Here is a 27,045-nt window from a genome sequence, read left to right as displayed (position 1 = left end):
TTGCACTTTCGGGAAGATGGGCAGATATCTATTGTATAAATTGTTATTTAGAATGAAACAGGAACAAATAACATGAGGTCCTGTATTTTATTGATTAGTTAATTATTTATCAATAGCTTAGCAGTCTTTTAAATTTTTATTTGTTTCTTAACATTTTATTCAATTTTAATTTTAATTATTAATTATTTTATTATTAATTCTTTTAATTTTGTTCATATTTTTTCTGGCGGCTTACCATAGGGTCTCGATACTTCTAATTTAATAAATTAAGTTCAGAAGTAGTATACAGGGCACAAGCTGCTTTTAATATAGTCCGTTTCCTCAAAATAGACACTTTAAGGCCGTTGTTATGCCTCACGTTTGCGATCATAACATGAGTCGTCAACATATGTAAATTAAACCGCATTGGTAAAGAATCTGTATACCCCAGGAGTTCATATTAAGAATGGGGCTCTTAAATATGGGGGCCCACCAGCGGCCGAGCGGTAAAGTCGCTGAACACTGGTAGTTCGGTCCGAGGTTCGAATCCCGCAAACGGGCTGGCTGCATGGGCGTTTTCGTGGTTTTCCCCATGTGTAACGTGTATACGAGCCAGTTTCCCTTAGAAAGTCCTTCACAAAGGCATCCTTCCTCTTAGGCAGATAGCCCTAGTGTGCTTTGCCATAATTAAATACACCAACACCACCAACACACCTTAAATATGGAACCTGGAATTTTATTATCTGAAGAGAAAACAACACAAAAGCTGAATTTCTGCAAAATGCGTGCAGTTTTATAACTAATCGATGGAAAGAAAGGAATGGGAACAGATTTCTGATAATATCCTAAAGCGAGAGGGGTGTGCTAAAGCCACTTGGTCAGTAATATTAGCAAAAAGCCTCTGTCAAAGGCAACTGCTTTTAAGTAGTTTAATTCTTGATCAAGAACCGATTTGGAGGAGCGAACTTGAAGAGCTTGGTAAAAAAAAAAAGAATAAAATTAAGCTAACTAAATTTATGAATATTGTGCTGACTTTTGTTGCCTTACTATTCGTTATTCGGAATGTTAACTCAAAGTATGTGTAGTTTAAAATATCTAAGGTAGTTTTATATGTATAGCTAAGAATATATGATATTTAAGGTATGTCTAATTTAACCTATTTATCATTAACATTTTAGCCTATGCAGTAGTTCAAAGAAAAAGAGGAAATAAAGGAAGTCCTCATAAATATTGTAATATAAGAATAATAAAACACATATACTGACGTCGTTAAGCATAAATTAATACCATTTTAGTATATTATTATTAATATCGAAGGTTAATCTTCAGATTATGGTAACTTGGCGACTTTTTGGCGAAAATTTGGCGACCAACCCTGCTACAGCAACCTGCTAGTTTTTTTTGGGGGGGACGCCATTTTGTTTTCACGAAGTAAAGGCATTTTTTTTTTTTTTTTTTTACTCAACATTTTTTTTCCAACAATGTGCTAGCCGAATTACGCTTATGCTAGAACTTTTATGGAACAAAAGTGCTTAATCAAGACGAAGATTAGGTGCGAAATTGGTAGAAAGTGCAGAATCGCCCACTGCTTGCCGCGTTTTCCCTTCGCGCCGACTGTCACCTATACGTGCCAGCAACGAACGCACTTATCTACCGGCCGACACGCAGGCGTCCCAGAGCATTGTTGCGTTTTCTACCGAATGTCACGTATTTGTGCCAGTACCTTGGAACGTTTTTCAAACTATAATTTCTGCCACAAGATGGCACTGTATGTCCATATGGTTTCAGATACGTATACATTAGACTTTCTACTCGAAATGAGAGAAGCATGACTCACATACACGTGTTTTTGATTATATAAACAAACGGAGAATTAAATGTTTCCGAATGGCGTGATTTATGACGTCTCTTTAAATCGCACTTTATTCGCACGTGGTAGTTGTTTATTGTAAGTAGAAGTTTTATATGCGCTAAAGTGTTGAGTATTTCCGTTTACAGTTCAGTTTTTAGAAAATAATTCGATCTTGTTAGACGTGAATTCTTTCTGTTTTTACCGTTTCAATGTCGAAGCGTCGAAAATGTTTAACAAAGCATGAAATAGCAGAAATGATGCAAAATATTTCAGATATTAATTCTGAAATTCTGATATTCTGATATTGATTCTGAAAGATTAACTGAAAGACATTTTCCAAAACTTTGTTCAGAAGAGACTGATAAGAAAATGAGACGACGATGCTTCGTTTGTTCACATTCCCGGAAAAATCCTCCAAAACGGCAAATGAGTTATTACGAGTTCAAGGAATGTAACGTAGGACTGTGTGTAGATCCCTGTTTTAAAAATTTTCATACGAAAAGAGAATTTTAAGTAATATATTTAGTTTTCAGATGTATAATGTTAAAAGTCATAAAATGGTGAGTAATTAAAATAAAATGTGTAAAATATGCATTTAAACAAGAAATAAGGTAATTAAAGTATATATATAAAAATATCTATAAAGCATAAGCCCTTTAAGTACTCTATAGAGCATTATTAAACAATGCGTTGATACTTCGGAAATTTCATGGATTTAGGCTTAGTAGCAAAAAAGCCCCCGGCCCTGGAGAGACGCTCGCGGAAGACACTGCCGGCCTCCGCGATAAGCGCGCGTTTTCGCTACCCGGTTCGAAGGGGTTAAGAATTGCACATACACGGTATCATCCATGTACAAGTCGACCTATTTTCACTTAAAAAAACATCCCAGAATTGCACAAAAATGGCATTGCGCACACTCTTGACTTTATGCATGTACACTGCTAAAGTCCTAGATAGCAACCTTTCTCGCTTTACCAAAATGTCGCCAAACTACGTGTTACCATATTCCAAAGATTATCCGTATCGGTTATCGTTAAGTTAAGGGTACTTGCTTATTAATGCAATTCCCTTGGCGCAATCTGACGATTTTTTTCAGATGGAAATGTAAAAGTTACTTATCAACAGATGAAAGGTACAAGTTGGAGGTTTTCACCCGCACCCTTTTTTTTTTTAAAGATTTCCAAACTATATATGTTCATCCTAAGTCGGTAAACATTATCAATATATGAAATGAAAACGCAATTTAGCAATTTATAATACATATTTGAATTATTAAATAAGGATTACATGATACATTAAAAAATGAAACACTTACATTCTTCTTCAAATCTTTACATAATTTCTTTTGCGCTGTTCTTCTCCAGAAATACACAGTGATCTGTTTTCGCTTAAAAAATAATCACAGAATTGCGCAGGCTCGACTCCGAATAATCCTCGGCAACAGCGGCTAACAAGGAAATGCATTTCGTCGTTGTTCCCTTTAGAAAATTTTTAGCAGAATTCTATATTCTTGGAGAAATTTTACCGCAGTTCCTTCCATTGTTGGAAAATATTCATAAACTCATATTTAAAAAAAATGGAATACAACAAATAAAGATGCATAAGAAAATGGTGGCGTTGCTTAACCGTAGATTGTTATGAGCATGGTTGCCGGAAGAATGGTTACGAGCATGGTTGCCAGAGTTTGGCCCGTTCTGAAAACTGGCGGCTTCTACTAAGGTGGTTGCGTAAATACGTAAGTATAGTAATAGTAAAATATCTTTAAGTATATTGTTTAGTTATATTATTATACTTACAGTATAAATTAAAATCATTAAGTAGAGTAGTTATAATTAGTAATTACGGGTAGATACGTATGCAGAACAGGAAAATTTTTTGCGACCACTGAAAATTGTCTCCAGACCCACAATCTGGGAGCCATTGTGCGATATTAGAACGAAAACAGCAACGCGTCGTGTACGTGTGTTCGTGTATTTATTTATGGCAAAGCACACTAGGGCTATCTGCCTAAGAGGAGGGATGCCTTTCATGGAGGACTTTCTAAGGGAAACTGGCTCGTATACACGTTACACATGGGGAAAACCACGAAAACGCCCATGCAGCCAGCCCGTTCGCGGGATTCGAACCTCAGACCGAACTACCAGTGTTCAGCGTCTTTACCGCTCGACCGCTGGTGGGCTCAGCAACGCGTCGTAAATGGCAGTATGGAATTTCTTATTTAATGTTTTGAGAAACCACATGAATAAAACAAGGTATATTGAAGATAAATTTTGATGAACGATTTGAATTGAAAGGGTTTTATGATTTTATTTTTAAGAGTCCTTTACCAGTTCAAATATATGTATTTTAAAAACAAAATTCAAGCTTTATATCTTTATATCATATTATCAATTTCAAAATATTGGAATATCATGCTATCAATTATAAAATATTGCAATATCATATTATCAATTTTTAAATATTGCAATATCAATATAGAGGTATTTTAGTTTCGATTTAAAAAAAAATTCCTGATGTATGAGCATTTAAATACGCTATTGAGGCACTGAGCCCATCCCTGATAAAGGTGTGATGTAGGTGTATTTAATTATGGCAAAGCACACTAGGGCTATCTGCCTAAGAGGAGGGATGCCTTCGTGGAGGACTTTCTAAGGGAAACTGGCTCGTATACACGTTACACATGGGGAAGACCACGAAAACGGCCATGCAGCCAGCCCATTTGCGGGATTCGAACCTCGGACCGAACTACCAGTGTTCAGCGACTTTACCGCTCGGCCGCTGCCGAAGTAGATTGAAACAACTGCAGTTGCCGAATAATGCGAATGTTTGAGACTCGGCTAAGAGCGTCTGTTTTAAACTACTTTAATGATTATTTTATCAAATTCCAATATGCAAAAACCAAATTTATCTAAAATAGCATTTATAAACTTCTTAAACCGTTAACAGTTTCTTTGCACCACGTTTCAAATGGCTTGCAAAAAGAAAATACGAACGTAACTAAGCGTACTAAATAATCAAAAACTCCTCATACCCGAGTTAAATTTAATCATTCGAGCCTCGATTCTTCAAATCCTTTTATTACTATTGATGAATATGTGCACGAAATAAATAATATTTTACAGATATATTACTAAAGAATCGCTTTGAATACAGCATACAAAAATTCCACCCAAGGCGTTTCATGCAAGTGCTCTAAATGCCACTGAAAGAGAATTTTTACATTCTGAACAATAGAAAAGTTTTGGTAATGTGGCAAAGTTTATAAAGGCTATCTGCCTAAGGAAAGGGATGCCTTCGTGGATAACTTTCTAGGGAAAACTGATTCGAACAATAATAAGACAACACATTAATTTATATTTTGAATAAAGCTGACTGTGGTATGAGTTGGCTGCAGGAAAGCAGCAAGGTTTGTTTAACAAATATGCAACAGCATAACAAATATGCGCCCACCAGCGGCCGAGCGGTAATGTCGCTGAACACTGGTAGTTCGGTCCGAGGTTCGAATCCCGCGAACGGGCTGGCTGCATGGGTGTTTTCGTGGTTTTCCCCATGTGTAACGTATATACGAGCCAGTTTCCCTTAGAAAGTCCTCCACGAAAGGCATCCCTCCCCTTAGGCAGATAGCCCTAGTGTGCTTTGCCATAATTAAATACACCACATAACAAATATGCACTATCTCCCACTGCTGGCCATTCCCGGTAATTCTTTGCTGATTATTTCCGTTCCTTTTTTACTTTATAACTTTTGACATTTTATAAATTTCCTTAGGCCACTGAGAGCATATTAAATCCCAACCATTTTTGTTTAATTTTATATGTATATATATGTAGAGAGAGAGAAAAAAAGAGAGGGAGATAAGTGGGTAGATTGACAAATAGAATAAAAATTCAAAAGTAAGTTAATTACTGGGAATTAATAAAGTATTAAACCTGTATAAATAAATAGACATATTTTGCTCGAAAAACTCGCTAGGAGAAGAATGTGTAGTACTTCTATAATTTAAAATATTTAAATAATAAAAACACTACATATTCCTTACCCATACCTTTTCAGCTTTCATTTTATTTCTAGGCAGATAGGCTTATTTATTTTTGTACAATATTTGTATTAAGCTAACAAACTTTTACAAGAAAATTTTTTGGCAATTTCAGTCCCAGTAAAAAAGAACAAATTTTTTCTTTTTGAAGTAATTTTAGACTCAAACACATTTTACGCAAACGCGCACGTATCACGCTCAGTTTGATATTAAATAAGTGTATTTACAGTAGACGCCGTTTAATGTGACGCGCACGTAGCATGCTCGGTCTGATATTAAATAAGTGTATTTTCAGTAGACGCCGTTTAATGTGACGGTGGTTAATGTAATCATTCGGATACTGCTATCGAATTGCCGAAGTCTTGGCCATTTGTATGCACACAAATGTGTATACTCAGACATACATAATACAAAAATGCCAATCATACCAATCTACATACCGGCTTGTATATACACAAAACACGAAAAATACGTCGCTTATTGTGATCAAACAACTGAGTTAATATGATGAAACTGTTATTGAATAATAGTTTTAGCTGAAATAAAGGCGCCAAATAAGTTCAAAATATATTATAAAAATTGCCAAGCATTAGAACAATGTCGCCAAGTAAAGGATTATGTCGCCAAACAGCCCGTTTTCAATTTTAGTAAAGCATTTATAATTAGGCAAAAAAGCAGTTTTTTAGTTTGGTTTAGATTTTGAATAACTCAATCAGATTGAACTGGATTATTTAATTATGGCAAACCACACGAGGGCTATCTGCCTAAAGGGTGGAATGCCTTCGTGAAAGACTTTCTAAGGAAAACTGGCTCGTATACGCGTTACACATGAAGAAAACCACGAAAACGCCCTTGCAACCAGCCCGTTCGCGGGATTCGAACCTCGAACCAAACTACCAGTGTTCAGCACCTTTACCGCTTGGCCGCTGGTGGGCCAAATAACTCAATCGATTCTGAGGATAATGAGACACAGGTCTCTTCTCTCCCCTCAAAAAAATTCCTTGAAAGCATCTACGCCAAACTAAGGTTATTTTATCCTAATTTTCAGTTTTAAATTTCTATGAGTTCTTCCGGTGAATGATTATACCCGCAAAGAATTAAGATTAAGGATACAGCATTGGTCAAATGATTTCTAAATATATTATTAACAGTTCATAAATAACTACTTCGTTAAAGGTATTATGAATAGCTCATAAACAAACTGTATTTTGCAATAAACAAACTGTATTTTGCACAAACATACTGTATTTAGCACTAAATTTTTATTACCATAAAAATTCTGTTGAAAGCATAACTGTTTATATGTTTCTTTAAAAATCCTGTATTAAATTACTTGAATTCCGTTGCTATTCTGAAGAATAATTATTCTCACCGCTTAATCTTATCAAAATAGACGAGAAAAAACGTGATCACATTAATCTTTTTAATGTAGAAATACATAAAACTAAAACGTATAGATAAATCTAACATGCATCTCTTACACATTTTGTGAACGGGAAGAAAAACGGTTTGGTTTATTTAATTACGGCAAAGCACTCGAGAGCTATCTGGCTAAGAATATGGGTGCCTTCGTGGATGTTTTTTTGAGGGAAACTGGTTCATGCACATTACACATGCATATACACATTACACATGGAAAAACAACGAAAACGCCAATGCAGCCAGCCCGCTCGACGGAATTCGAACCCCGGACAGAAGTACCAGTGCTCAACCGACTTTACCCTCTGCCACTAGTGGACCGTGAAGAAAAATGATTCAAGCTTCGACAATCAGCCCACTGGGACGAGCGAAACTGAAAAGCTAGAAGTGGCTTTTTTTTCCCCTTAACACTAAACATTATTCTAGAAACGTATTTGGCAGATTAGACGAAAATTTTTTTTCTGTCCGATTTTACTTTATCATGACTTATTGCGCTTCATTTGGAGTGCGATACATTATCTGCAACCACAACCCACGCGTCTTTGTTTAAAATTCTTCCACGAATTGACGCATCGATATGAAAAGAGAAAACTACTTCAAAACTCAAGTCTCTGATAAAACTTGAATCTGCAGTTCTCAAACAGCGTTGATCTTATACAAAGAACCGCGCATTATTTTTTATTTTAAGAGGAAAGAGAGAAGGGGAGAAGATGCATTTTGAATTCCCACTAAAATTATAAAGCTAAGCGTATTTTCCGATTTAAATAAATTTCCATGGCAATTAAAAACACCTATGACGTGAAAATTCTCTTCTCCTACCCCCCAAAAAGGAAGGAGTATTGTAAATTTATGAAAAGAGCTTCGCTGCTTGTTTAACATTATCAATGAAAATAAACCACGCACTTTTTCCGACTGGTTTTTGAGATAAAAAAATTAAAAAGGTAGCATGCTGAGATTCGTCTGCACAATAAAAATGTGAAGGTATTTAGAGAATACTTGCACAAACATTGGATGAGATTTCACTTCCCAAGTCTGCAATTCCCCCCCCCCCACAGCAGGAAACATGGAAAATTAACTCTGCTCTCTCCGAGGTTCGAGTCGCGAAGCTTCCAGTTAGACGTATTTATCACTTATAAGAACACTCACTGAAAAATTAAATAATTCCTTGCCTTCTCCGGGGCCCACCGGCGGCCGAGCGGTAAATCGCTAAACACTGGTAGTTCGGTCCGAGGTTCGAATCCCGCGAACGGGCTGGCTGCATGGGTGTTTTCGTGGTTTTCCCCATGTGTAACGTGTATACGAGCCAGTTTCCCTTAGAAAGTCCTCCACGAAGGCATCCCTCCCCTTAGGCAGATAACCCTAGTGTCTTTGCCGTAATTAAATACACCACTACTCCACCTTGCCTTCTCCGACAAGTTAAAAGGTAACTGAGAGGAAGCATGAGGCCCACTCATCGAAATTCATTTACACCATTAAATGTGCTTCCGATTATACTACGAAGGCAGGCATGGTAAAATGCGATAATTTCTTACTTTCTCCCTCTGTTAAAGGCCCACCAGCGGCCCAGCGGTAAAGTCGCTGAACACTGGTAGTTCGGTCCGAGGTTTGAATCCCGCGAACGGGCTATGTAATGCTTCTTTGGCGATATGAAGCAACTCCAATGATGGAACGCAGCAATAACTTTTATTTAACACTCAAAAAAACGACATACAAAACAATAAGATGAAAGAATACTAACATTTAAAAATAAATTACATTCTTCGTGCGAGAGTCGCACGTGGCACTCGAGGCTGGTTTCAAATATTGCCATTCACAAATACCTTAATGTTCATCTATATAAATTATTTAAACTACAAGATTTTAATAATATTTAAAGCTGTTACAGCTGGCTGCATGGGTGTTTTCGTGGTTTTCCCCATGTGTAACGTGTATACGAGCCAGTTTCCCTTAGAAAGTCCTCCACGAAGGCATCCCTCCTCTTAGGCAAATAGCCCTCGAGGCTTTGCCATAATAACACACACACCCACCCTCTTTTAAAGTTCAACCAGGATAACGAGATCCTATCGACGAAATATAAGCGATGACGAATTATTGTGTTTCGGTTTAGGTTCCGCTCTAGATTTTCTTTCGGAGTAGGAAACGTGAAAAGCCTTCTGTAAATTCCCGAGATTCGAACCACGGATCTTTCAATTGTCAGAAAAGCGCTCTCGAGAGCATAGGAATGAGATAATTTCTTACAATTTTATTTTGGGTATTCTATTTTATAAAAGCGTGGTTTGCTAAGAAGTTGGTAAGAAGGAAGTATTTAGCTGTCAACAGTATGATACCAGTAAGAATATGCGTTTGTAAAGAGTTGTTGTATCACAAGATAAAAAAGTACTGCTGAACCAGGATAATTTTCTTAAGGACGCTTACTGCTGTACCAAAGGGACCAGTTCTAATCCCAAGGAAGGCATGGATGTTTGTAAATGTATAGTGTCAGTGCAGCATGGATCACGCTATGAGGTGAGACTAAAGCCCTCTCAAGAGGGTGGGGGAAGAGGGGTGAAAGGCCATCGTACATTTTGCCCTTGGGGTGCTTTTCTTCAAAACTGCGAGCGGAACTGAGCAGAATCGTGCTGTCATCTGTATGGTGTCCAAAGCTCTTCCCAACGACAGGCGAGAACTTGCCTCCTTACCACGATGAATTTTGTCGACTTGCCTGGTATCATACAAGCGATTATTAGTCCCAACAACAATAACAATCTCTACATATAATAAAAGAAAGAGTCTGTCTGTGTGTGTGTGTCTTTCGTTCGCGCTGCGCGTAAGCTAATAGACCCACGGCTACGAAATTTGGTACATAGGTGCATCTAGACAAGAGCCAGTGCACCTCGAAGCGATTTTTTCGAAATTCGAATTCGAATTTTTTTTTATTTTATGTTTTGTGACGAAATCGCGTCATTTTGAGACATAATAGGCTATAGGAAAGCGAGATTTTACTTTCCACTCTCCATTTTCACATCGTCATGAAACGTAGGCACTTAGCTATTTTACGAACTTAAAATAAATTTCGTGTTTCAATAAATCGATTAACAAAGGGAGCTTAACACCTTTTCAACGGGATTTTTTTCCTAAAAAAGTTTATTTTAAAAAATGTACAGTTTATTTATCTTTGATTTTTGGACACGTTAAACTTTCATCCTTGCGACTGCTTTTACAAAAAGAATTTTGGAAAAATGATAATATTTTGTATTTTTAAAAAAATTTTTAAATGAAACTTCCGAGTACACTTCTCACATCTCACATCTTTCAAAATGTGATTTCGGCAACAATTTTCCTGTTTTATTTGTTGTTGATAGATTTTTAATGAAATCGCATCATTTTGAATAGTTTCATTCTTTTAGAAATATGGGTTTGGGAACAATTTTTCATCGTATTTCTTATGTCACTGTTTTCAAGAGATTGGCATATTTCATTGTCATTTATATATATACTGTTTAGGAAATAAATTATTATATATATATATATATAATACATTTTTATTGATTTTTTTTGATAAAGTTGTTATGTTTTTTGAGTTGCTTTCATGTTATTTTTTGCTTATTTCATTGTTTGTAAGATATTGAAAAGTTTTGCATGATTTTTTTTCTTCAACAGAAAGTTGGTTAATTTTTTAATTAGGATAATTAATATTTGTATTAAGGGTTATAGCTATTTCATTGTAATTTTTTTCTCTTGAAAATGTAAGATAAAATATCATTAATTATACTTTGCTTTTCAGAATTTTTTGTTTTTTGTATTCTTTTATGTTATTTATTGCTCATTTCACTGTTTTTAAGATGTTGAAAAGTTTTGAGTGATTTTTTTAGGAAACAAAGTTCTTAACCTCATTTATACCATTTGAGTTCTTAAGATTTTGCAAAGGGAAGTTGGTTAATTTACTTATTAGGATAATTAATATTTGTATCAAGGAATATTGTTTATTTCATTGTAATTTTGTTAAACGTATAAACGTATAAACTTTTTTTTATGAAGTTGTTCTGCAGAGTAAAATTCTACGCAGTTTTTAAATTTAACGTTTGGTGTTCCCTTCACCATTTTTCCGGTACATTTAAAAGCCAGACGAAGGCTGGCAGCGAAGCTGCTAGTAAGATAATAAATGCAGGATTCTTTTCTCGATATCCAGGATAACCTAAAATTTCACGTGACTGATACAAAGATATAGCTGCAGATATTCAAAACTAGGAAAAATCCAAGCCTCTGTAAGCTATTCATTGTGAATATGAATAACGTCTTTCTTTTGTACTACAGAAAATAGTTTTAAAATCTTGGCATTTACTCAGTCATGTTAAAGGTGTTTGACAGATTAATTCCTTACATTCAGGTATAGAAGGCAGAATAAAAAGAGCTTGGTTGTATACTCGGTGGTTTTTTAAACTGTATTTAGCAAAACCTTCGAAGAGAGGCTATCAGGCACATCCAACTTTCCATAACTATGGCGATTCCAAAAGAGATATTGATGCCAAATTGTTTCAGTTGTTTGTTTTAATAAAGTGTTTCATATCTATACTGTTCTAAGTAACATACCACTTGAAGTTATCAGTTATAGATTGTGCTACTAGCTTTAAAATCTTTTGCTTAGTTCAAGATGGAAATGAGTTTTTCTCCAATAGAAGAATTCTTTTGATTGAGCATTACTTCGGACCGTAGTCGTATGGAAAAGTTATTGAAGTGCTTAAAGAAATCTTCCCGTATGGTTAATAAACCTAACAAGATGACATTTATGTGCTTGGTAACTTGATTTCGAGAGACCATATTATAAACCTTATTGAAATGCCATTTTTATGGCCTTCTTTGTTGATGAGTGCAATATTTTATTCGTGACTTTATATATAAGCCCATTTTGGTCCGAACTCTTAAGACGAACGACCACTTCTTTTCTTATGGGAAAACTTCCATTTTCTCAAAATAAAGTTATGAAGCGGAAAATCGTTATCTCTTTAAGTTCACAAATATCTGGAAAAGTATCTCGAAATGCGGTTGATCTTTAGATTATGGTAACTTGGCGATTTTTTGGCGAAAATTTGGCGACTAACTCTCCTACAGCAACCCTCTATTTTTTTTTCCCGCCGCCATTTTGTCTTCCCGAAGTAAAGACATGTTTCTTTTCTTTTCATCTACTGAACACTTCTTCCAACAATCTACTAGCCGAATTACACTTATGCTAGAAATTTTATCTAACAAAACTGCTTAATCATGACAAATATTCACTGCAAAATTGGGAAAAAGTGCACAATACCATACTTCTTACGCGTTTTTTCAAAATAACACATACACATAAACCATGTACATGTCAACTTATTTTTACTTAAAAAAACATCCCAGAATTGCACAAAAATGGCATTGCGCACACTCTTCACTATATCCATGTACACTGCTTTTTTCTCATAAATTAGAAAAATTTCACGAAAATACATGACAATTTTCTGAATCTTTAAATCCGGTAAAAAGAACATATGTGAAATTCCCTGATCGCGAAAAAGTATTTACCCTTTCCAAATATGAACATTTCCACATATAAAATAAATAAAATATCCAAAAACTTTTACCTCTAAATCATCTATTATATTATAAACGTCACCAACGAATTCATACCGCAAGCATTACAAATACTTAGTGTCAATTATTTAAATTATTTCCATGCACGTTTACTTCAACTAAAACGTATACCAAATTCCTACAAACATAAAATTCACAAAATAACTATCATTTAATTAAAATATCACTAAACCATGTACACGTCGACTTATTTTTACATTAAAAAAAAATCCCAGAATTGCACAAAAATGGCATTGCGCACACTCTTCACTATATCCATGTACACTGCTTTTTTCTCATAAATTAGAAAAATTTCACGAAAATGCGTGACAATTTTCTGAATCTTTAAACCCGTTAAAAAGAACATATATGAAATTACCTAATAACGAAAAAGTATATACCCTTTCCAAATATGAACATTTCCACGTATAAAATAAATAAAATATCCAAAAACTTTTACCTCTAAATTATTTATTATATTATAAACGTCACCAACGAATTCATACCGCAAACATTGCAAATACTTAGTGTCAAATATTTAAATTATTTCCATGCACGTTTACTTCAACTAAAACGTTGAAACGTTCAACTAAAACTTTTTTTTCCCGCCTCCATTTTGTCTTCACGAAGTAAAGACATGTTTCTTTTCTTTTTATCTACTGAACACTTCTTCCAACAATCTACTAGCCGAATTACACTTATGCTAGAAAATTTATCTAACAAAACAAATTCCTACAAACATAAAATTCACAAAATAACTATTATTTAATTAAAATATAATTCAATTCAAAAACACTACTTAAAATATAAATAAGCACATACATTAAATTAATAAAAATTAGCTTACAATCCTAATTACTTTAAACTAAATCATTGCTAATAACAATTTTCCCAATAATACCAAATTACTTTACTTCCACCTTACATTTAGAACAATGCATAAAAATAATATCCTCAAATAATTAAAAATACTAACTTACCTAATCTTCTTCAGAATCTTGCTTACATGGTGGATACACTTTTATTATGGATTCAATAAAATTATTGAACGATTTTTTCTGCGAATTTTTCCTCCACACTTCCTCCGCTAAATAAAAAGCAAAATTCTCTTTATCACATCTAGAATTCACTTTAGACAGCGCCATACAATCCCGAAATTATTCAACCCTACTTCACACAACACGCAATGAAGCTTAATACAAAATAATATACAGCCACAGATATTTTTCCAAATTTCCCCCCCTTTTCCGATTAAAGAACCGTAATTCGTCCATTAATATCACATGACATATCCCATGATCTCTCATTTCCCTTACACAAAATAATGCGTAATCGGAACTGAGTACTGCTCACATTATTACCAAAGTCCCAGGTAGTAACCTTTATCGCCTCCAAAATGTCGCCAAACTACCAGTTACCATATTCTAAAGATCAGCCCGAAATGCTTCAATAAATTCCCGTTCAGAACAAGAATTTGTTCTCGTTGGGAAAAGCTCATCTCCATCTTACACCACACAAACGATTTTTAAATTTAACAGCGTAAACTGCAACTGAAATTTCAAGAGGTACATTACTTTAACAACATGTGATGCCATGCATTGAAATAATTTGCTATTAACGTTCTATTTTGACATTTTGGAATTCCCACAGTTTTTGAAAGTCGTATGTGTGGTGCGTGACTTTTGGATCATATGGTATTTCGCTTATCTGAATACGATTTAACTTCTTTACTAAGTTCATATTTAAAACTGTCCACTTCGAATCCATATGGATTTAGTCCTGTTGGACGTACAGCATCTCATAATGTTTAAAATGTAATAATAAAGTTAAGGATGTGTTGCAGAATTTCATTCCAATTTCAGTTATCCAGTTGAAGTTTCACTTCACCCATTTCATGATTTTTTTGTTGCTGAGACCCCTTTCTTTTTCCAATGTAATCCTCAATTTATTATAAAAGAAGATAAAGCTCGTTGCATGTATAGTGGTTGACTAGTTAAAGCTTTCCTGCCCTTAGAGGAAGTACCCTTTTGAACATTTAAAAATGTTGCCAGAATCTTACTGATTTGTGGATCAGAAATGAGGAGCTGTCTAAAGTAAACTTGACAAGGTATTGGTAGCTAGATTTTAGTTAATTTCTTAAAGATTTTTTTTATTGTATGAGAGTGACAGGAATTCATCAAGCAAGAATATTAATGTTCAACTTTGCAAATAATATACCATACGAATTTGTTCAAATTAAAAAAAAACTGCAAGATGGCGCCTTCACTAATAAAGCGGATGTTACTAATGAAGACAGCTATTTATACTGATAGATATTAGTTCACTTGTTTCTAGAGCTTCTCTAGAATGGAAAACTTCATTTGAAAGCTATTATCAGCGTGAACTGATTAAGTATATATTCAAAACTTTTAACTACTGAGATACAGTAAGCAATGGATCAAGACTTTGATCCCTGATGTCTATATCAACTCCCACTGGTTAGGATCAGCAAACTGATAAGCAAAGACATATTTGAAAAAAAAAAGAGAGAGAGAGAAAGAAAGAAAGGAAAAAAGGAAATAGTCGAGTTGGGTGCAAGGAGGACCCTTGGCGATCTGAATAAAAGTAAAGTAATTATACTATACAGCCAATAAATGCAAAGTCTGGTTTCGTGTATTCAATCAAAAAATTAACCATCTTAATATGCATATGCAGTAACCATGGACAAAAATACCGACAAGCATGAATGGTCATTGATCTCAAGGAAACAGCATATGAAAAGGCTACAAATGCGCCACATTTTCTGAGGAAGAAAGACCACTACCGAAATTACGGTGGTACTAGCCATACATTACAAAAGAATCTGCTATTATGATATTTTGGAATCAACATAAATTGCTAACAAGATTCATGGATTATTGGTATGGCGAACGAAAGCAGGCTATAATTGCTCAATTATTGTGCAAAATCTCATCAGCAAATCTATAGTCTGCTGACAGTATAGAATTAGTGTCTATAGATTTGTATATGGATTTGCATCTATCATCTATAGATTTGTATCTATAGGTCTATAGATTTGAGCCTATAGGTCTATAGATTTGCGTCTATGATTGCGATTATAGACGACTAAAATAAGTGCAAGACAAAAGACTGCTTGATTCAATCAACTTTCTCCCCAATTTAAATCTTCAGATTAAGTCCCTGGACCTTATGTGTATGTTTATTCTCATTTCCTGAAGAAAGTTGTTAATGTTGCAGTTGGTAATGTTTCATAGGCAAATGCCAACTCTTTGCAGATAGCCTTGGCTTGGATGGAAAAACTAAAAATGAGAATCAAGATCTGAGAACCAACCAATTGGAAAATTGTAAAAGCAATGGAAATGTTGCATTGATGCAGAAATAGACTATCTCGAATTGTTACTTTTGAGTACGTTTAGGTACTTTGAATACTGCCTCGGCTACAAAGACGGCATTAAAACACAAAAAGGTCATAACTTGCCAGGTAATTGAGGAGAAAATTATAAAATTTCTCAGTTAGTATTTAAATTAACAATTTCACTAAAGCTGCGCAATCAAGAAAAAGAAGGAAAATATTACCAGGTACACACAGTAATACTATATTTAACTAGCTCATAATTAAAGCAGGCACTATGATAAAGCTAATGTTTACATTTATAAACAAATAAAATTCTGAAAATATTATCAACTCCATTGTATGGAAACACGATTTGCATTTATGTCGGGATGAGCAAAAGCCGACTCGTGGCTCAAGTGCGGCCCTTCTAATTACTTAATTCGTTCCGTTATGAAGTCCTGCGCAAGGACAGCTTTATTTCTTTCCTACCCGACTTTGTACGCAAACTATCGAAACCAGCAGCACGAGTGCGTATCTATTGTAACAGTGCATATCCGCATAAGCTTATAAACGTATATGCGCATAAACGTATAGGAGTATATGCGTATAAGCGTATATATGCGCATATGTTGTAACAGTGCATATGCGTACAAATCCGCATAAGCGTATAAGAGTATATGCGTGTAAGCGTATATATGCGCATATGTACGCTTATACGCATGACTATACCAGCGATCAAAAGCATGTCCAACCACCAAAGAATATAGTCCTAACATTTCTAGCAGTTTAAATTTAGAAATTAAACAATAAAATGTGAATATTGTTGAGACAATGACATCAGAAAAGGGAGCTTAGGCAAAGAGAGAACACTTCACCTCTAAATCTTTATTTGAAAATAAAACAGTGTACATGTAAATTATTTGATGACCAATAAGAAGAGAAATTTCTACCAGATAGGGGTGTTCTCTCCCATCATGTCCTGAAAACGATATGGATAACAGCAAAGATCATCAACGCTCTGCCGCATGGTGCATTAAAAAGGTCTTTTTGGTCCGCTCGTAAAAGTAGATGATTTTTTAGCCTTTATTTAACTGGATGGCGTTTGATGTATTATTTGCATTTAAGAAAATTCCTTTTTCGCTTTTTCTGTTGTAACTTCTTAAATGTAGAAGAAACTGATTAATATCGACACTCAAGTTCTGCTGGTATAAGAAATGGAAATTTGATATTCCATAGGGAAAAGAAAAACTTTTTTTTTTACTGTTACGTCTAGCAAATCATCAATTGATCATGAATTGACCTGGCAGCAGGCTTAAAATTTTGAAGAGTAATTCAAGCCTTCGCCTTAGATTTTGTAGTTCGATTACTTCGTAGCATTTTTTTTACATAAATCGATTTGAAGATAAAATCAAAATTATTTAAATACGGAAAATGAACTAATGATTATGAAGAAATCCGATTTAACAGCAAGAGGCATTATAAAACTCTGATTTGTAACATACACACAAATATATACGAGTATATCATAATATATTTACAGTTTTTAATTTGCTCACAGTGTTGGTGCCTTTTTGTGTTCAATTAAAAATGTTATTTATTCACTCTTATTTACTACCGTTATTATTATTATTATTACTAGCCCAAAGGGGCATTATCCCAGAAAGGTTATTAGTCTCGAATCGATACTTTGCGTCGGATCACTATAAATATCCGTTTCACTTTTTAGATTGTTGCCACCAAATATGATTGGCCTGTATTATACTTAAAGAAATTAAATAATAAAGAATCTACAGGAATGTACGTATATTTCCCGCACTGTGAAAAAACAAATGTATCTAGACCCATAAAATTTTGAATAACGTAGTCCTCCACCCGAATATGGGCACCTGGAGACCCGAATTTGGAATTCCGAATTTGGTTTATTATCTGTTTCATATTTTGTAAAACTTTAACGAATTTTTGATCAACAAACTCAACGATTTCCAAGCGAGCAGTGGCAACACTGTACGGAAAAAAAAAAACACATTTTTATCTCCAGCGCGAGTATCTGTCTAACAGAAATTTTAAAGATGTGCTGTTTTTGAATATTTTAGCCCAAAGGGGTATTAACCGAAATGCTCTCGAAAAGTGTATGTGTGCGTAAATGGGGGGGGGAATTGCTTTTGGAGGGCGTAATATAAAATCTGACAGTTTCCAGATTTTCTTCTTTCTATTATTAATATTTAGTGTGTTAATTTTGTTATTGTTATTATTACCATTACTATTTAACATCGTTCGTGAGCTATAAATCAATTTCTTCTACGGAGTTAGGATTTCGTAAAACAATTTTGCAGTAACTAAATAAAGAATTCTTAAAAAAAAAAAAAAAAAAAAATGAAATGTTTCAGATTTTAAATGACGTCCAAAGGAGCGTTTTTTAACATTTTGTGTGTTACCTTTCTTTATTAAATATCATGTTCCTCGCACTTAAACCATAAGATCCAGTGCAACAGCAATATCGCAAAATAGTTTTAAAACGAGCATATCTTTAGAATTTCCGATACAGAGACTCACGCGCTGGAGATAAAAATGTTTTTTTCTGCACAACGTTGCCATTGCTCGCTTTGAAATCCTTGAGTTTGTTAATCAAAAATTCGTCAAATTTTTAAAAAATAGGAAATCGATCATAAAACAAATTTCAAATTTCAAATTTGGTCTTCCACATGCTCATATTCGTTGGAGGATTACGTTATTCAAAATTCGATGACTCTATGTACCGTTATTTTATGACAATGTGAGAAATATACATACATTTACGCAGATTTTCATTATTTAATTTCTTCAAATATAATGCAGGACTCTAACATTTTATGGCAACAGTTTGAAAAGTGAACCGACATTTATCCGTCCGACGCAAAATGCCAAAACGAAACTAATAGTCCTTCGGGATTCAAATCCCTTTGGACTAAAAAAAAAAAAAAAAAAGATGCTTTCTCAAAATGTCATGTAGAATTTTGCTTTAATTAAAAGTTTCTGCAAAAATAAAGAAGTGGCAACATGTTTAAAAAAAAAAAGAATTATGATCAGGTGACGCTTGTTAAATTTGGACGCTATTTCGCATTGTTGATGAAAATAAATAACTTTATATTTTTAAACTGCAGATTGCAGTGCTAAGATGCTTCTTACCATAAGTTATTATAAGTTTGCTTATTACAATATTTTTATCCATAGCAATATTTTCCTTAATGTGCGTAAAAGATTTTTCTAATTATTTATTTTTAATGACATATACGTAAAAGACAAAATAGGTTTAATTTACAATAATTGTTATTCTATGAAATATTTTTGTGTATTAGAATGATATTGACGTTAACGTTATTACGTTATTAATTAACATCAACATTTATTACTGGCTCATTATTTTTAGGTAGTGAAAATACATGCAGTAAAAAAGACACAGCACACACAGAGAGAGACGGTGATTTATTAAATATTTGTTATTTACAATGATATGAGAGAGAAATATATAGAAAGACGTGTGGGAAAGAGGCCCATATTTATCATAAATATATACAAGACATAATGTACATCATTATTTTTCTGAATGAAAGACATTTCCTCTACTGTGAGCGAAATGTTTACAGAAAGCTATCACAGGCAAGTGATGCAGAAGGAAACATTCTCAGTATTTAAAAGAATGATGAAAGAGAAGTCTTCCACTCACCAAACAGAAAAATAATTCATTATCCGTTCTAACATTCTGTCTGATCCCGTACAGACAACTTATAACCAACAAGCTATTATATTTATTTAATCTGAAGTATTAGATGAGGAAATTTAAAACATCATTTTTAATTTTAGGTGAAAACATATTTGTATTTATTTTATTTATGCCTTGGTGTTCATTTTAATTTCAGACGTATTTGCATTATGTTGAGACAGACCGTGCCACAACCAGCTTTGTATGTACACTACACAAACTTTATTTTAGGGCTTCTTAAAAAAGCCATTATGTTTAAGGCTAAAATAATGAATATGTTGTAATATTTGGTGCCAGTAATTTTTTATATGAAAGAATTGCATAAAATTATTCTCAACCATTTATATACGATTAGTTAGAAATTACTTTTTGTATACTTAATCCACCTTTATCTTCAGCGAGTTGATTAATTACATCATCATAATTAACTACCTTAACAGAACTGCATTCGATCTTAATTCGGCTATGATTCAGTTAATGGTTAATAACATGAAGAGTGAAAATCCGTAGCATATCAGCGGGAGCTCAATTTGACTGTTTTTATACTTTTGTCGAGAATTCAGTATACAGTAACACAGATTAAGGTGGCGATGTTTAAAGTTTCCAATAACTGAGGAAAACGAATATTACAATTCGTTTTCCTCAGTTAAAATTCAGGACTTTCTTAGGCTTGTGTACCGATTGCATCTTAAAGTAAACAATGGAACCAGTAGTTACCGATAAAATCCAGCATTTAAGGGTTTAATTGCTCTTTTACAGAGCACTGAATAGGTCTCCGAAGTAATAATCGATGTTGCACACAAAGCTCAGTCAGAGTCTGATTATACCTTAGGCAACAAGGCCCAGACCAGGCCATTGCTCTTAAGGTAACCGAAAACCACCCTGTAATTTTTTATAATCTTGCTTTTTCCAAAGACAATAACGAAAGCTTTGACAAAAAGTCGCTTTTTCTAGGGCCCCAAATTATATCAATCGAGGCTTATGCAACTAATAAACTTTTGACTTGTGCGATAACTTCGCATCGTTATCTAAGTTGAGAAAAATTACTGCTACGGTATTCTGAAAGAATTTGTCAATTACGTAGACAGACTTATCCTAGTGTCATCAAATGTATGTTTCTGCATTAGCTGCTTTATGTATTGCTAATAACAATATTTGTTTAGAATACCTTATGAAAAATTCCTTATTGAAAATTATCCATTGAAAATTCCTTATTGAAAATTTTTCATTGAAAATTCTTTTTTTATAATTATCCTTATTAAACCACTGAAAATTCCTTATTGAAAATTATCTATATTAAACTACTGAAAATTCCTTATTGAAAAATTATCCTCATTAAACCATTGAAAATTCCTAATATTGATGAAATTTTCAGATCTTTTCAGTTTGGAAATTAATTTTATTCTCAATAATTTTGATGGAATTTTCAGACCTTTTTAGATTGGAAATTAATTTTATTCTCAATGTCTCATGCTTATCTTTATACAGATCTAACAAATTTCCGATTATGTATGTTTTAGAGAAAAATTATCGTGCCGTAAATTTCAACTATATTTTGTAACATACACACAAATATATACATATCATAATATATGTATGTTCCTTAATTTGCTCACACTGTTGGTGCCGTTTTATGTTAGTATCAGATAAAAAAAATCATATATTTATTTATTTACTTACTTATTAATATTATTATTATAAGCCCAAACGCGTATTAGCTCAGAAAGGACTATTATAATAATTTTGCGTTGATTCACTACAAATACTTTACAAATTGTTCTCACCAAATAAACATACATGCATACATTCAGATTCTTTTTATTTAATTTCTTTAAATATTATCGCCCTGTATTATATTTAAAGAAATTAAATAATGAAGAATCTGAATGAATGCATTTATGTTTCTAGCATTGTAGAAAAACAAGGATATCTACAGCCATCAAATTTTGAATAACGTAGTTCTCCATCCTAATATGAGTACTTGGAAGTCCGAATGTGGAATTTGTTTCATTTCATTTCGAATTTTAAAATATGCATATACTAATTCAGAAGTCAAACAACAAAAATCAGCGTTATATTTACAAAATTTTCACAGGACTAGTTTCGATGGTTTTACCGAACCACCATCTTCAGCTGCAAAACCGCAAATGAACCAGATACGAAATAATGATTAGATTAGATAAGATAAGAAAGCTTGGACAAGAATAAGCATGTGGCGCCATCTGTTGGTGAAACCAGAACTAAAACATAACTTCTTTAAAGGCCGAAGGCAAATTTGGATTGGAATTAGAATCGTTAACTAGAACAGAAAGATTTTTATGAATGTGAAATGCCTCTAGAAAATTCAGTTCTCCAATGGAAGATGTTTTTTGAATAATTTTGGCAGCAGAAAAACTGAAAGTGTGGTTTTCGGACCAACAATGTTGAGCAACAGAAGACTTCTGTGTTTCCTTTTTTCTAACATATGCCTCATGTTCCTTGACGCGAAATTTTAAGGCTCTCTTAGTTTGGCCAATGTAAATTAAACCACACTGGCAAGGAATCCTATAAATACCCCAGAAATTCATATCCGGAATGGGGTCCTTGAATATGGAAATCGGAATTTTATTGATGGGAGAATAAACAACCCGAAAGTTAAATTTCTACAAAATATGTGCAACTTTATAGCTAATTGATGAAAAGAAGGGAATGACAACAGAATTTTTATAATCTCCTAAAACAAGAGTGTGCCTTTTAGTGAGTTGAGATGAGAATTTTTTAACTGCTTGATTAATAATGTTGGGTGGAAAGCCCCTGTCAATAGCTATTGCTTTTTAATAATTTAGTTCTTCATCAAGGGCTAGTTTGGAGGAGCAAACTTGAAGAGCACGGAAAACATAGGAATAAAATGAAGCTAACTTTTGTTTAGTCGGATGACATAATTTAAAGTGTGGTGGAAGGCAAACCGATGAAGGTTTACGGTAAACCGTAGTACTGAAATTGGATGTGTTACGTGTGACCAGAATGTCGAGAAACGGAAGAGAATTGCAAGTCTCAAGTTCAAAAGTGAACTGAATAGCAGGATCAATAGAATTCATTGTTGAAAGAACTTTATTTAAATCATCTTTATTACCTTCAAAAAGAGTAAAAGTATCATCTACGTAGCGGAACCATGCCGGGAAGTTTAAAGTTTCAAACAATTTTAATTCATAATAATGCATGTAGATATCAGCCAGGATGGGACTGAGTTGGCTTCCCATGGCTAATCCCTCAGTTTGCTTATAATATTTATTTTGGAAAACAAAATGTGTTTGTTTCAAACAGAGAGATGGTGGTTCGGTAAAACCATCGAAACTAGTCCTGTGAAAATTTTGTAAATATAACGCTAATTTTTGTTGTTTGACTTCTGAATTAGTATTTATTCGGCATGTTATTGTGTCTTAATTATATGCAAGTACATTAAATATTAGATAGGAGTTTTAGAAAGTTATTTGATAAAACATGGATTCACATCTAAATTATTTTTTTCGCTTCATGAAATGATTCGATTGTTATATTCGGTATTCGATTCTAAAACCAAACAAATTAGAATTTAGATATTTGGTCTTGTGGAAGACTTCAATCGTGCTGTACAGGGAAGAATCTAAAATATATTTTCACACCAAGTCAAAAGCTACTTATCATTGGGTGATAGACTATTCATTAAGGTTCTTACGTTCATTCACAGCAAGTAAAAAAGTCCTAAAATTAACTGTAATGGGGAGAAAGGGTAGGGTGATACACCGTTTTCTTCGAAAGAGCATTGAAATTTTCTATTTGATGCAGTAGCCCATAGAAGGCAGAACAACACAAATGGTACAGAGTTGTTCACGTTGAGCAAAGGTCATATATGGAGCTAATGTTTTAAAATAGCTTTGTGCGATTAATTATGTAACGAAATTTAATCTTGGGTAAATCTCTACATTCGTTTAAGTCCGCTGGAGAAATTTTCTTTAATTTTTCATCAGGAAGCTTTCATTATCAATAAACATGTATTCAAATAAAATTATGCTAATTTTGATTTAAAGGAAAGTTAACTGTATTGCTTACTAAAATTTAAACATCCATTACGCAGAACTGATGCGCTATAAAACGTTTGCTAATGATCTATATCAAATTAATTAAAATTTTAAATCTAAATATGTAGCATTTGATAAATACAAAAGTATGTATTAAATACTAAATATTTATGTTGCGTTCTGCAAAAGTTAACTTTCGATTGGTTTCTCGTGTATTTTTTTAAACACTGTTTCCATTTAAAAACCTAAAATTCTCATAACAATTTAGCAGATGTAATATAATTTAGCCGGACTTACGAAATTGCAAAGTAACCTTTCTGAAAAAATAATGTATATATCTTCGCGTGTGTATATGTAAGCAAACATTCGCAGTAAATATTTTGAGAGTCTGTATAGATTTATTAAGATATTTATTCAGAAAGACTACTTTGAAATTTCATATTGGGCAAAACCAAATAAAAATCTTGCCGACGAGATAGAATTTACCGAAGAATTTGTGGTAATTTATTATATTTTAGTTCTTCTATTTTAGGAAATTAAAAGATGTGGTCAAAAAATAATATATGTAATACGGAAAGTCGTTTCGTTTTATAAATATGAGAACTTTTCTATGAAGTAATTTTAACAGCAATATAACATTCTTAAATGAAAACTAATAACTTAATGCAAATAATCCCGAATTGTGTAACCTATTTCTTTCTCTTGTTAGAAAATCCGAAAGCTATAACTAATTTTAGTGTTTTTGTTAATAAACTTAAAACAATATTTATTATCTTATGAAAAGAGTTATAGTTTCTTTAAATATATTTATGCAATTCCTCGTTGTAAATTAATTTACAGCTTCTGATTTTTAGAAATGGTATAACTAAAACCTTCTCTTGAGTGATATGTTATAAAACATTTCACAGCTATATGAAGCATTTACAGGATGCATGCATCTTGAAATTATTACAATATTTTAGGAATGGTATAACAAGAGAGTTATTTTAAGTACATTGCTAAATTCGGTATCGGAGAAATTCGAATAATATAATAAATAAATAAATAAAAAATCCGCTTTAGCTGAATTTTAAATTTTAGTTTAACATCATTGTTTTCAAGTTTATACATGCAGGCTATTTACATTTGTTGAGTTCTCGGTCTGTTAAGCTAATGAACAAATCAGAAGTCGAAAAATTGCATCAGATACTGAAAATTCTGCAAAAAACATTTTGGATTTAGTGTACATTAACATTGTGCATCCTTGCTTTGCAACTTTAATCACATATGAAAAAATCTTTAAATTCGAATGCACTTTTCCTACTCTGATGTAAATCCTGATAATTTCTCTAAGCTTTCCTTCCTACCAGAGTCTCTGTTTTTTCTACGTTCTATGGTCAGATGAAACTTTCGACATATTTGAATAACTCTGGCGGCTTAAAGCAGTCTGTATGAACAGTAATTCGTCATTTTTTCAATTGCTGAGCATTCGTCATAGTTCAAAGATGAGCTTCCTCAGAAAAAGATATATTTTGAAAGAGGGGTAAATTTATTGCAGCACAGTGGATCGGAAGTGCCCCGTCGTTGAGTAATCCTCCGGTAAAGAGTCCGGCCTGTAAGGTCGATTGTGACTCGACAAAGGATATGGTCCTCCACTTTTACCCGCTGGAAAGAAAAACAATAAAGAGATAGTATTAGTAATCATAGTATGCTTGAAACCAAAATAGTGTTTTTATTATGAAAAAGAAGAAATCATTACTTATGAAATCTGTGCCTAAAATCGTTCTTTTGGATGATTTTAAAACTTCAGGATATCAAAATAATAGAAATTTCAAACTGTTGCCTGACACTTTAAAGAGGAATTTACAATTAAAAAATTTTTAAAATTAAAAAGCTGTAAAAATGCTAAAAATATGTATAAAATAGTCATTAATTCTTGGACGAAGTATTAAATTATACAAATTTTTTGCAGCATTTTATTTAATTAATTAACCGATCTCTCAAAGCAAGTTTGAAGGTAACACTGCAAAACAAGCAAACAACAAAAATTGCAAATTTTGAAATTAAATATCCTGTCGTACGGGAGTCAAACTTCTTTTTTTTTTTTCTTTTATTTTTAATAACATTTAGTATAAGACTATATATTTTAGTATAAAATGTCCCAAATATAACAAAGAAACTGTATCAAAAGTTAGATATAGTTTGTCCACAATTAATTTTTTTTAATCTGACATTGCCAGAACATAAATATTTTCGTCATTTAAAACACTTCTCTAATGACGATTGCGGAAATAAAGGCCGAGGAAGGACTTTAGGGTTAGGAATAAGTTCCGTCGGTTGCAATAAAAAATGCACAAATAGATGCTATAGCAGTCCCATAAACAAAATTTAAACGTTTTATGGCTAATCGTTTTTGAGTTATGCGAATACATAACAGCAAGTACGTACGTACATACTTATGTGCTTCGACACAGAAGTTCCGAAAAATATCGCTTTTGAATCCATTTTAAATCTATTTTATAATCCTTTTTGGAAGAAAAGAATCCTTTATTACGTCCAAAAATACAGGCGTCAGGCAAAAACAAAATTGTCTAAATGGATTCGGTAATGGTCGAAATGGATATTTCTGTTGAAATTTAATACTCGAAATATTTTGCAATTTTAATGCTTCCTTTACTTCGTACAAGGAAGTAAAAAAAATGGGATAGCAATCTCATATGAATCTAGTTTAACACATGAAAAAATGTAACTAATTAGCTGTGATAAAAGAAAAAACTTAAGAATAAACCTCCAAAAATTCAAAATGCAAAGCATACAATCGTATGCACTGATGGTAAATGAAATAGTACCAAACACCAAGAAATCAGTTTTGAGGAATAAAGTGCAGACAAAACATTTGTCTGAATAACATATTTATTTGATTAATGTTTTAAGGTTATAGGTTAAAGTGTACGTGAGGAAAACTACTTCAAACGTGAAATGGTGATACATTAATTACCGCTGTAGTCTCTGCACGTTGATAAACTAAAGCACGCAAAAGCGCATGCATTGTGTCATACAAGTGCCGTATGAAATATAGACTCAAAGACA

General features: G+C 33.2%; 1 protein-coding gene across 1 annotated transcript in view; it reads right to left on the bottom strand.

Annotated features, from left to right (window-relative positions):
- Positions 1-19,643: 19,643 nt before the first annotated feature.
- Positions 19,644-27,045, bottom strand: part of LOC118188361 (uncharacterized) — a 131,022-nt gene continuing 123,620 nt past the window's right edge. The window contains exon 6 of the mRNA XM_035358776.2: positions 19,644-25,620. Within this exon, the coding sequence (XP_035214667.2) occupies positions 25,505-25,620 (116 nt within the window). The 3' untranslated portion in view covers positions 19,644-25,504. The remainder of the gene's footprint in view (positions 25,621-27,045) is intronic.

The sequence above is a fragment of the Stegodyphus dumicola genome, chromosome 6 (genome assembly GCF_044657685.1).
Source record: "Stegodyphus dumicola isolate Sdum_Otavi_A_Nest chromosome 6, ASM4465768v1".
Taxonomy (NCBI): domain Eukaryota; kingdom Metazoa; phylum Arthropoda; class Arachnida; order Araneae; family Eresidae; genus Stegodyphus; species Stegodyphus dumicola.
Note: the sequence above shows the minus strand (reverse complement) of the source record. Positions and strands in the feature narration are given on the sequence as shown.